The sequence below is a fragment of the Notechis scutatus genome, chromosome 3, assembly GCF_049901735.1.
Source record: "Notechis scutatus isolate UNSWTSFEM ecotype Mainland chromosome 3, rNotScu1.2, whole genome shotgun sequence".
Lineage (NCBI taxonomy): Eukaryota > Metazoa > Chordata > Lepidosauria > Squamata > Elapidae > Notechis > Notechis scutatus.
Window position 1 is genome coordinate 172,660,071 of NC_142011.1, and position 13,471 is coordinate 172,673,541.

General features: G+C 36.1%; 1 protein-coding gene across 1 annotated transcript in view; it reads left to right on the top strand.

The window, feature by feature from the left end:
* NKAIN3 (sodium/potassium transporting ATPase interacting 3) overlaps positions 1 to 13,471 on the top strand; it is a 129,613-nt gene that overhangs the window by 83,793 nt on the left and 32,349 nt on the right. Inside the window, exon 4 of the mRNA XM_026689360.2 lies at positions 5,590 to 5,787. Within this exon, the coding sequence (XP_026545145.1) occupies positions 5,590 to 5,787 (198 nt within the window). The remainder of the gene's footprint in view (positions 1 to 5,589; positions 5,788 to 13,471) is intronic.

Here is a 13,471-nt window from a genome sequence, read left to right on the forward strand (position 1 = left end):
CATAGTTTACAAATATTGTAATATTACAATTATTCTTTAAAAAGTGGCAAGCAAACAATACCATAAGTTATTGGCTAAAGTATTAGTCAATATTTAAAGCTTTTAAAATTAATTGTAATAGTCCAGGTTAAAGATCCAAAATCTATTGTTGTGTAGTACTTTATTAGGATCAGCTGAAATAATTCATATTTGAAATAATTCAAGTTTATGAAAGTATTGAGTTCTTTAGAATTCTTCATCAACCGTGTGTCAGCATGTAAAGATTTGTAGAGTAAATAATATAAATGTGATCAATGGTTCTTGAATTATCATGACAACACTTTAAATTGTATATGATGGTACTTTAGATATTGCTACGTTTGACTATTTTAACAGCACAGAAGTGTATCTGAGGATATTTGAGTATAAACATTTCTTCATCTGAGTTTAAAATAATCAAATATGTTATTTTATTTTCCTGAAACCTCTGATGTGGAATCCATGAGTACTGTAGTGCTATCAGAACTTATTTCTCCAATTTAGGAATATGGTATCATCATAATTTTGACTCTTTAGTTATAGTGTACAGCTAAAACAATACTTTTTGCATATACAGTAGATAATTGACTTTTCCTCTCAATGTTCTCAACATCAACCTGAAAATTAAAAATTCAAGTCGGATGACAAACTTTATAGAAACAGAATGGACAGCAAGAGAGTGAAATAAAATCCTGAAATTGAATTAGGCCACATTTCTATTTAGGAAACTCAAATCTAGAATTTTTAATATAACTGTACCTGACTATGCAAAAAAAGACATTCTGGATTTATGATTTATGATTTGTTTAATATAGCAATTTTACTTTTGATGGGTTCTTTAATCCAGTGAAAGCAAGTTTTCTATCATGTAAACCTGGACAGTATCTCAATACTTTTTATCTTTGCAATACACAAAATTATTAGCAATAATATGAATCTTTATTGTTATTTTATTAACTATCTCCCAACTGAATTTCCTAAATTTTCTGCCAGAATGTGGGATCAACCCCTCTTTTAATTTCATAATTCTAAGGCATTAATAAGCCTCATTGCAAACTAGATATTGGTTAACAGGCTGATACCCAAATCTATCCACAGATAACAGTTAGTATCCATTGTCATGCTGAAAATGCAAATCTGTGCAAATCTAGTCCACTTAGACAATGGTAATAAGTTTACATAAGAAAGTCCTTTTTCTTAGCTGTATGAGCAGCTTTCAGCAGAGGCATTGATGCTATATATATTGATCCCTGTAGATTTAGACTGAATGTATATAAATATATAACATCCTGGAATAATTTTATGCAAAAATAAAAGATAGGGTCAGACCTACATCGTTATAATTCAAGCTACCGTATAAATTATAGATCCGAAGGATCTTTTCCATGAGATGAATGCAAAGTGATACTGGTTAAAAGGCCATCCCAAAAATAGAGACGCCTCCAAGCTACTGACTGCTTTAGGAGGAAAGTTAATGTCATGGTTTATAGTTTTTTGAACTAGACAAATCTTGTCATCAATCAGTCATTGCACATTAACTGCTGTATCATTATTTATTTGCATGATCTATTTTCTTTTTATTTGAGATTTTCTTCAAATATACAAACATTTATAATATATCCTTCAGATCTTCTTCACTGTTAAATTAACCTAACGGTTAATTATTGGCTTCTAAATAAAAAGATTAAATATCACAACTATATGAAGGAAGCATGCAGCGCGATATCCCAAGGTTATGTCTTAGGCCAGTACTCTTCATCATCTTCATAAGTGACTTAGATGAGGAAAAGAAGGAGAACTCATCAAATTTGGAGACAATACCAAACCAGGGGGAATAGCCAATGTCTTAGAAGGTAGGCTCAAAATTCAGAAAGATCTTGACCTACCTAACAAAATGCATTTCATTGGTGAGAAAAGTAAGATCTTTAGACAAGAAAAACCACATGCACAAGTACAGAAAAATGGTATTTGGCTCAACAGCAGCAACTGTGAAAGGGATCTATGTGTCCTAGGGGACAGCCACTTAAGTATGAGGCAGCAGTATGCTGCACCTACGAAAAAAGCCAATGCAGTTCTCAGCTGCATCAATGGACAGATAATATCAAGATCATGTAAAGTACTGCTGTACATTGCACTGGTAAAACCACTCTTAGAATACTGCATCCAGTTTTGGTCACCACAACACAAAAAGATGTTGAGACTCTAGAAGGGTGACCAGAAGAACAACAAAGGTGATTGGGGAATTGAGGGCTAAAGTGTATGATGAACAGTTGTGGGAACTGGGTATGTCCAGTCTTAATGAAAGAAGGACTAGGGCTGACATGATAGTAGTTTTCCAATACTTGAGAGACTGTCACACATAAAGGGGAATTTACCTATTCCTCAAAGCACCTGAGGGCAGGAAAAGAAGTAATCAATGGAAGTTTATCGAAGAGAGATCCAATCTAGAATTAAGGAGAAATATCTGTAGAGAGAACAATTAATCGGTAGAAGGGCTTACCTTCAGAAGTTGTGGATGCTCCTTTACTAGAGATTTTCTAAGAAGAGATTGGAAAGCCATTTATTCAAAATGGTATATGGACTCCTACTTGAGCAGGAGATTAGATTAAAGGATTCCAAAGTCTCTTCCAGTTCTATTATTCTGTTATCATGGATGTGCTCAATTTACCTTATAAGGTCTGAGGAAGTGGGTTGGGAATGGAATGTTTTGTAAGTCTACCTATGTACTTCTTAAGAATAAGTTCTAAGTTGTTTGCACATAGTTGATTTAATCAAAATAATATTTTATTTCCATATTTTTATTTCCTTTGTCTGTTTCTGAGACTATTTGTCTACAAATCTGAATAACTTCACTGCCAAGCACTCACATTTAAATATGTTCATCACTTTAAAAAAGTGCAGGTCTCCATTACTTTAAAACCCTTCATAAATAAGAATAGTTATCTTCTAACCTTTTACAGTTCAAACTTCTGTGTTAATTAGCCTTTGGGAAACATGAACATTTATCTGATGTAATTGGTAAAGAGGTAATTGGATGTTCTCATTCGTAGATTCTCTGTGACAAACTATTTTTATTTGGTATTTGATAAATAAATGTCAAATAATAGAATATTTCTCCTGATGTGTCAATTGATAGATTTATTTGCAGTCCATTTATTTGCTGTGTAAAGGTACAGACATTTTATTTTATGTGAAATAGATTTCATCCATTCAAGAGCCGTGGAGGTGCAGTGGTTAGAATGCTGCACTGCAGGCTAACTCATTGCTCACTCCAGGAGTCTGAACAGCTCAAGGTTGACTCAGCCTTCCACCCTTCTGGGATCAGTAAAATTGTTGGGGGAAATATGCTGGCTCTGTAAACCACTTAGAGAGGGCTGAAAAGCACTATGAAGCGGTTATAAGCCTAAATCCTATTTCAATATCCTGTTCTTCTGTCACTGTGCTTCAATATAATGTACCTTACGTTGAAACATTTATAGAATGTGAAAATAAAAACCATTTCCCATATAAATCTTCTGTATTGACCAAATGTCTGTGCTAGTTTGTATTCTGCCTTATTGCACAGAAAATTTATTTATTTATTGGTTTATATAATGCCCAACTCACAAAAAATGTAATTATGTATAGCTTTCAAGCATTAAAAAACAAAATTATAGAATCCCTAGGAACAAAACAACTAACAATCAGCCACATTGTAGACTTAAAATTGGAGGTGGTGAGTTAAGTTAGCACAGTTTCAGGGAAGCTCAGAATAAATAAAACCCATGTGGTTTGGGGTTCATGAAAGCACTTGAAAGATAGTAGAAATGTTTGAATAATTTCTTGGTCCTTGAAGAGCATCTCCAATTTATTTTCAAGTGCAAGTGACTAGAGTATTTTTAAATTTGATCTAAAACTGACTACACGGTCAAACTTAGAAGCTGAAGTACAAATTATGTGTGATGTCATGTATATTCTTTGTCAAGTTCTAAAGAAGTCTCATGAGTATATGGAATAAATATATATATTTTAAAACATCTATTCCTGCTTAGAGTGGCAAATCCTAATCTCTGCTGAGCGTTAATAAAGAAACAAAAATGTCAGAACATTTTCAATCCTATCAATTCCTTCAGTGATTACTACATTATGACTATAGTTTTATGTAACTAAAATTATATTGCAGTCAGTAGGAACAACAGAGCCTATTTCCTGGGCTTTTACAATAACAACTTGAACATTGTAATTCATTGACATAAATTGATTCAACAAATTAGTTAGTAAAAATAACCATCATAAACTGGAATAGATGAACTGCAAGTGTTTTGCATATTAAATATCAACAATATATATTTTCCTTGAATCAATATTTTCCACATTGTTAGATAGATTACTGTATCTGTAAATTACTGGCACATCAATAGTGACAGTTAAGTATAGTTTGATACTAGTCTTATCTAAACAAATGATGCTCTTATAAGGTGGGAGGACAAAATATTGTTAATGGAATTACCATGCAGTGTTAAATGATGGGCATCTAATGACTCAATCTATCATTCTAATGAGGTCATCTGATCTCAACATTATTTCTGAAAGACTCATTGAGCTTTATTCCAGCAGATCATCATATTATATCCTTTGTATAACACCTATGGAACATTGAATATTGTAACATGCAAAAGCTATTCAAACAACCAGCTCATAAGAGTGAGGGAAGAAAAATAGAGAGTAAAAAATAATGAACATTGCAAAGCCAAAGCTTAATATCCACATTAAAAGGCAAAGAAAAATACAAAATTGAGGATGGTGAGTAGTGTCCTGAGGAAGTTTATGAAGAAATAATCAAAGGCTGCATACCAAGAATTGAAAAAAGAGAGCTTTTTCCTCTTGCTTATGGAGTATCTAAAATCAAAAGGAACTGAATCCAATTTACAGGCCTTGTAAGGCCTAGATTGCAGCATTATGCCAGTATGTCTCAAGTTCTTCTAAGCGACTGGACATATACTGTATATTTTTTCCCTGTCCCTTTGGTTTCCTGCTTTAATTATGGTATGATAGTGCTATGTCTGTACTGAGATTAATGCTAGACAAAACGAGCTGTACATTAGAATTTGAAGCCATGAAATAATCTATCTGTATTTTTTTCTAAAAGCTAACCTTCCTTGATTTGTAGACAAAAGCATTAAGGTAGTAATGAATAATTGGAATTCTTTAGATGCTTTCCGTAATTCATGGGAAAAGAAAATTGTACATTTCTTCTCAGAATTATCTTGGATATTCTGTACATTATCAAATTTGCTAAATGTTGGCGAAGCTCACCGTGTTTCAAAAAAAGGGATGAAATATTTTGCCTCTGCTCATTTTATAGTTCAGCTAATACTTTATTGCCATGCTTGGAAATAGAGATTTAAATACCTGTCTAGGTTGTAAGAACATGTGACATTTCCAAAAGGAGACTGATCAGATTCTTTTTACAGGCAATTTTCATCTCCATTGTTTTAAACTGGACTGTGGCTACTTCCTTTGGAATATATTTTTCATATTAAATGATTAAAATTCTATTTTAAAAATGCTTTCTTTTGTTTTGTTTACTAGGAAACAGATCTCATGACCTTTAACATCTCAATGCATCGATCTTGGTGGCGAGAACATGGGCCAGGCTGCATACGAAGAGTGGTGCGCCCTACAGCTCCTGGGATCATAGATGATATTTCCTATGTCTCTGTGACAGGTTGCATAATTGACTTTCAGTATCTAGAGGTCATTCATAGTGCCATCCAAATTCTACTCTCTGTAAGTCCACATTTACTTTAATAGGTATTTTTAGGTATTTTTATTTTTTTCCATACTGCCACTGCTTTTTTTATGCCACTTTTACTTCTTCAGCCACTTAAAAAAAAATTAAAAAAAAAAGAATTTAAAAAGTTTTTGCATATATAATTTGATATGAAATGTCTTTTAATTTTTTGTGCTTTTTGATCAAAATTCATACATATTTTTGCAAGTTCTTTTTGTTTGTGCCTACACATCACACACATCCACACCCACACACAGACATTATACATATGAATAATATATAGCACACTTGGGCATTTTATACTCCCTAGGCCATATCTGGCCCTCTGGCTGTCCCTATCTGGCCTGCATGAGGTAAATTGAAAATTACAAATCACATGTAAATAAATGTACACAATGCACACAATACAATTGCGTTGTTTTTATTTTGAAGGTAACTTTTTTTAAATTTACTTATGTGCGTGCATGTGTGCCTACACACCTTCACAGCTGTATTGGTTCGACCCTCAAAAACAATCACAGTTTCTAATGTGGCCTCTAGGGAAAATTAATTGCCCACCCCTGGTATATAGATATAAAAATATGGCTCTATTTTTTAGATTCTTTCTCAATGCCAAAGATGCTCATAGAAGAGACTTCTTGTTAACATAGATGCTTCTTAGTTTTTGTTTCATATGTGAAGAAAATATATTAAACTTGTTAGGAAACTTTTCCCTAGACACCAAATTTAAATATAATTTCATCATAGAACCTCTAAAAAATTTGCATATTGTACACACGTATCTGGTTGTTCAGTGATATAAAAAGGCATTGTTTCATGCATCTACAGAATAACCTGCACAATGCATTCTACTTAAATTATCCTTTGCCTCATCTACATATTAGCTATGCTGAGCTGTTTCAGGAATAAACCTGCTATTAGACTAATTAATAATAAACTATCTTATAATAGACTATTACTAATACCTAACACCACCTGCAGATAAAATTTTCTATGAAAGGTCTATGGAAGTTCAACAAAGTTGTAGTCATGACAGTGGGTAAAAGCCAGGGATGGGTACCAGTTCTGCCCGGCTCTATAGAACCGGCAGCTCTGAAGAGCAGCAGACACCAAACCGGTTCTGTGTCTGCTGCTGTTTGGCCCACCCGGCCGCCCGGGCTGTTACCTGACCTTTATTTCCTGCTTTTTCAGCTGCTTTGTGTGGCAAAACATAATCACCCAACTGGTAGTAACACTGGTTGAATCCCACCCCTGATAAAAGCTGTGTTAAAAACAGCACTCTTAAAGGTGTTCTCGGGTGCAAGAAATCAAGATTTGGCTCACAATATGAATATTTGGTATCTTCCCACAGTAATAGTCTTTGACTGTGCTAAATAAGATTCATAGCAATGCAGAGAATATTATTGTAAATGTGCTCATATTATTAAACTGTTAATCTAAATTTATAGACAGATTAATATTTGTGTTTTCATGTGATCTTCTGATCCTTCCTTATTTATACAGATTTGATATAATCTTTATTTGTTAATGAATTCCTCTCACTTGCAAGAGACAAGAAAATACTATTATAAGTAGTATAGTAATTAAGAAAACATTATTAAAGGAGTCATTTGGAACATGTAGTTTGTGCAATATGGCAGTCCACTTTATCATGCAAATTAAAATAAAGTGTTATTTGATTTGCAAATCAAATCAGAAAAATGAATGAAAGAGAAGAATTAATGAACTTATCTAATTAGCTAGGAGCAGCTTATATGCCTGGAGTAAGCTTCAAAATATCAAGGGAAGTGATTTTTGCTAAAGTAAAAAGCATCTCCTTTAGATTTATCCATTACTTGCAATTGACCATTAACATCAGAAATTTATTTATTAGATTAATACAATGGTCACTTTGTTCTCTTTGTTTTTTTGATTTTATAATCCAGACAAATTGACTACCTTTTCTTTTCTTATAAACCCAATCACTGCAATAGAATATAGATATATTATACAGGAAGTTATCAGTTAGGCTCTCCTATATGTTCTGTACATATAGACTTCAATCATATCAGAATCATACCTGATAATTTTGTATACTCTGGTATGCAGTTGCTTTGTTCCGAGATTTTCAGTATGGCTCTAGTTGTCCACATATCTATTATTAATCACTACAATGGTAGGAAAATACAGATGAGGGAAGCATGGTAAAATATTGTCTTTTCTAAAATGGTTGGTTTTTATTCTTGACATAATGGTGAAGATGATGTTTATAATTAAAATGATATCATAACACATTCTCATTCTACAAGAACAGAAATATAACTTCTGTTGTATATAGAAAGTATAAGGTAGCCACTATTCTCATAATATTAGACTACTTCAAAGAAACAAATCACTCAAATGAAAGACTATTCAATCCTATTTAATCTACCAATACATGTAAAATGCCCTTATAGTTCAGTATATTTCAAGCTCTGTACATTTAATATGCTAATATTTCTATGGATTTTTACTTAAGTTTTAGGTGGTATCAGTATATCTTCATGTTTGGTATGGGAAGTCCATTGTTGAGTAGTTTCTAAAAATTCATTACACCTACCAGGTAAAAAAAGATTAGATTTCTTTTACATATAACTAAATTTAGGGATCATATTGTCCATGTATTATATTTGGAACATATATTCATTTTCTTTGAACCAGCAAATATCAACTTGAAGTTATTAAAACAATCAGTCCATAATTATTGTTTTAAACAAAAGGTCAAGAAAAAAGGCAGATAAATGTGGCAGGGCAATGTAAAAAGATTGATAAACAATCTATGAAAAAAAGGAGTTGAGAGCTGAGGAATTAAGAGATAAACAGGTACAACTTAATTTATGACTAAAATCTAAGTAATTGATAGTCTCCTGAGCATATAGCAGGACTAAATCAGAGGAGGAAACTGGTTCCTTAATAAAGAGATCCTGCAGACATAGTTGGAAGCAGTGAGTCAACAGACTAAGTTCAAGTTTACAGAGTTTTACAATCTACTGTGTATATGCATGAATTTTATTAAATATATTTCCATACAAGTTTAGATTCTACTTAATGTTGCTCTACATCATCACTCTCATTGGATTGTTCTTCATGGTATTCTATCATTAGCAGAGAAGTCAATGCCCTGGCCTATTTTTAATTCTACCCAGCTGGAAATCATTCTTGGATGTTAATACTCATCAATTCATTTCTTCCTCTACATTCTACTTTGCTGGGTTGGAAGGGATGTTCCTATTTATGGGAGAAAGTTCAGAATTTAGATTATTAAGTGCAACATTGCTAAATCCCAGGGAAATATGGGAGGTAATTTCTAAGGCAAGTTTTTGAACTTATAATATGGTATTAGAGTGGAAAATTCATCTTTATTTATTTTTAAAGCAGCATCTACAAAAATCCAAGCTAAATCTCACATGTAAATCTTAAGGGGAAAAAAAAGATATTATTTCATTGGCTCCTAAAAAAATTCAGAAAAATATCTGAAATAATACATCTGCATTATTTTAAAAAATAACAAAATATTTCTCCAGTATCGCAGTATAATTGATTATACTTCTCTACATTCCCAGGTACTAATTTGATCCAATATAGGGTACATCTTTGTTTGGAATTTTAATATGAATATGTCCACATGGATCCATTTCTCTTTAGCTACCATATCATTATTAACCTCTTTACAGCATCCTTGATTTAATTGATGATTTAAACCTTACTATTTTCAACTTAGCTGTCAGCTGCTGATTATTTAATTTTAGGATGAACCATTACACTTTTGTGATTTTAAATACTACTTTATCAAAGGGAAAAAATAATTTAAGTAGCAGCCATTTGATTAGCCGTCTTCAGTGCAGCAGCTATTAAAATGAGGAACATGTCAATTATTATAAAATGAAATATTTCTTCTATGCTCAGGAGACCTTTAGTACCTTTCCGAATACATGTTTTTAGGAAAAAGTTGCCTGTTCAATCTCCTATATTTAATAAATGATTTGAGAGTATATTATATTGTATATTTTGTTACAGGGTTTTTAAAAAGTCCATAGTAAATATAGCAAGAATTAGAATTAAGAAAATGATTTCATTAATGTCTCTTGGATTATGTCTAAGATTAAAAGATGCTGCTTTCCTGCCACTACTATGCTGCTGTAGGATTCTGATCAGTCACCCATGTTTTGTACACAGGACAGCAATGAGAGAACACTTACAGGTACACTCTTAAGAACTATGAAAAGGAATATGAAACAATGAAATGAGCTCCATCATTTGTCTTTTTTGTTCATCCACCTGCAGAGCTTTATACGCTAGTATAATTATGCACAGTAAAGTAAAAAAAATGCTGCTGCTGACCTTTAATTCTGGAAGCCAGCTCCAAAGTGCATTATTTATAAAATACTTGGCAAGTGCCTTATATTTATGCATAAACACATACTAAATTATTTTTAGGCCAGCTGGCATTTGCGCTTTCGCTAACTGCAAAAGTAATTTCAGTTTTATTTGAGGTAGCTTATTCAGGTTGAGCAAAAATGAGATGTGCAAAATAACAGACCTGTTGTGCAGTGAAGCAGAAGATAAGACTGTCGTACTAAAAAAAAAGTTCAAAACAGAAAAGACCTTCCATTTTTATGGGACCAAGTAATTAGGATCCTGTATAGTAGAACATAATCAAAAAATACTGTATTATATCATAACACATACTAAGACTTGAAACAAAGGTAGGTAAGCCAACAATGGAGGAAAAGTAGGATAATGGAAGGAAAAGAAGAAAAAAAATAGAATGCACAACAATAAGAATGTGAACAGTTAACAGATTGCTATTTCAATCAAAACAAACACTAAACAATAAGATATATTAACTATTAATTACAAATGGAATTGATATCATGTATTGCAATCATATATAAGAAATTATTTAATATAAAAACTGATACTGAACATAAATATATTAATAGTATATTTGTCTGGGTGCATATGACAGCCAGTTTGGTGCAGTGCAGAGTCAGTTTGGCAGCAGGCTGGAAACCAGGAGACTGAGATTCTAGTTCCATCTTGGGCACAAAGCCAACTAGGTGACTTTGGGTCAGTGATTTCCTTTCAACCAATCCATCTCACAGAATTGCTTTTTTGGGGAAAATAAGAGGAGGAAGGTAAAATTAGGTGTTCAAGGTTGCTGCCTTAGGTTAATGTTTATTAATATTTGTTAATATTTTTATAATATTGTAAAAATAATAAAGGTGAGGTAAAATTCAAGACACAAATAAATCTGCTTATTGGTTATTATTACTATTATTGATCATCGCACAGTCAGCCAGATATTCAGGCTGGATTTGGCATTTTTGTCTATCTATTGTGTCCTTAGCAAGGATCTGAGATAGGCAGATCTGGATATTTGATGGTGTTACAGATATCATCATAGAATGGAAGTTGTTCCCAGTAAGTCACTTTTTACAATTGACTGTGGCAAATTTGTCAATGCTAGTGATGGGGTACAAGTAATGCTCCAGTTGTTTTGAGATTGCACCCAAGGCACCTGTTACTATTGGTACTATCCTTGCTTGCCTCCGCCACAGTCATTGTATTTCTATTTGTAGGTCTTTGTATTTTGTTATCTTCTCCAGTTCTTTCTTTTCTATTCTGCTGTCTCCAGGCACTGCCATGTCCACTATCCAGGCTTTTTTGTCTTTCTTATCAACAATTGTTTAGTCCAGGGTGCTATGAGACAGGGGCCTGTCTGTTTAAATTCCCAGAGCAATTTAATTTCTTCATTTTCTATGACTTTCTCTATGGTCTCACTAGTTTTTGCTTGCAGGCAAATGATATTTCTTCTTTTTTTTGGTCAAGTTTTTTATTTTATATTGCTTATACTTATCAATGTGTGAAAAGTGTGATACCTGTGTATAATACATTTTAGTACAAATAAACATAATATCATTACTCATAGTTACCGTATTTGCCGGCGTATAAGGCGACTTTTTGCCCTAAAAACATGCCTCCAACTGGGGGGTCGTCTTATACGCCGGAGTAAATCACGTGTGGCCAGTCAGGGCTCCTCCCTGCAACCGAAGCCCTGAGGAGACACTTGGCTTCAGGCGCTCCGTCTTCCCTTTGCTTTCAAAGGTAAAGCGAATTATTTTACAAAGCCTCCCCTGCCCGAGAGGGCAGCCCAATAACGTGGGAAGCTAATTTCCTGGGGCCTCTTCCGTTCCTCCCGACCTCCTACACTGCGCGCCTCTGGCGCCGGTCCCTTCAGCCCAGCGACCTTTTCCACCTCAAAGAAAGGCCAGGCGGGAGCTGCTCCAGCGGAAACAGCCACCATCCTTAGCCCGACGCGGGAGAAGCAGGCGAGGTTAGCGCCCGCCAGCCCGTCCTTCCTGCCTTTGGAGGCACCTGCACGGAGCGCCTCCGCGGCTCAGTTTCCCCTACCGGCGGGTCCTCCTTTCATGCGGAGGGCTGCGGGGAAGGCGCTCGCCGAGAGGATCTCTCCCTCTCTCTCCCACAAGGTCAACGTCTGCGCTGCAGAGGAGAGGCTGCAGCCGGTTCCTCCTGCTTGCTGAGTGGTGGGAAGCCGCGGCCCGCCCGTGCGAGATTTGGCGAGGGGCAGGAGGAGGCACGCACACACCCGCGGCTCACTTTCCCAGCTCTGCCCAACCCTTATGGCTCTGGCGCGGCCCTGGCAGGATGAGCGGAGGGTCCAGCGGGAGGTGCTCGCTGCCCGCCAGGGCGCGCCAGAGCCATAAGGGTTGGGCAGAGCTGGGAAAGTGAGCCGCGGGTGTGTGCGTGCCTCCTCCTGCCCCCTCGTTGCCAAATCTCGCACGGGCGGGCAGGCTTCCCCACCACTCAGCAAGCAGGAGGAACGGCTGCAGCCCTCTCTCTGCAGCGCAGGCGTTGACCTTGTGGGGAGAGAGGAGGAGATCCTCTCGGGCGGCGCCTTCCCCCGCAGCCCTCCGCAGAAAGGAGGACCGCCCGGTAGGGAAACTGAGCCGCGGAGCGCTCCGTGCAGGTGCCTCCAAAGGCAGGAAGGACGGCGCTGGCGGGCGCTAACCTGCCCGTTCTCCCTGCGTCGGGCTAAGGGTGGTGGCTGTTTCCGCTGCGGCGGCTCCCGCCTGGCCTTTCTTTGAGGTGGAAAAGGTCGCTGGGCTGAAGGGACAGGCGTCAGAAGCGCGCAGTGTAGGGAGGTCGGGAGGAATGGAAGAGGCACCGGGAAATTAGCTTCCCCGTTGGTTGGGCTGCCCTCTCGGGCAGGGAGGCTTTGTAAAATAATTCGCTTTACTGAAAGCAAAGGGAAGACGGGACAGCAAGGGAGAAGGGAAAGCAACGGTGGAAGGTCTCCGATATGAAGTTCCCCCACCAACGCAGGCAGCACCATATCTGGGCATGCAACAAAAGTACTTCCTAAGAGGCCGGACTCCGCTGGCACCGCCTCCAAGTGGGGGTCGTCTTATACGGCAAGTATATAACAAACTCTATATTTTGAGTGGAAATGTTGGGGGGTCGTCTTATACGCCCAGTCGTCTTATACGCCGGCAAATACGGTATTACATTTCATTTTCATTGTTTCATACTGTTTAAACATATCTGATACTACCGCCATTCAATTTCTAAACCTCCCCCTTATTATTACATATATTGTTATATAAAAATATGAATATTGTTGTTCCCCTTTATTTCTAT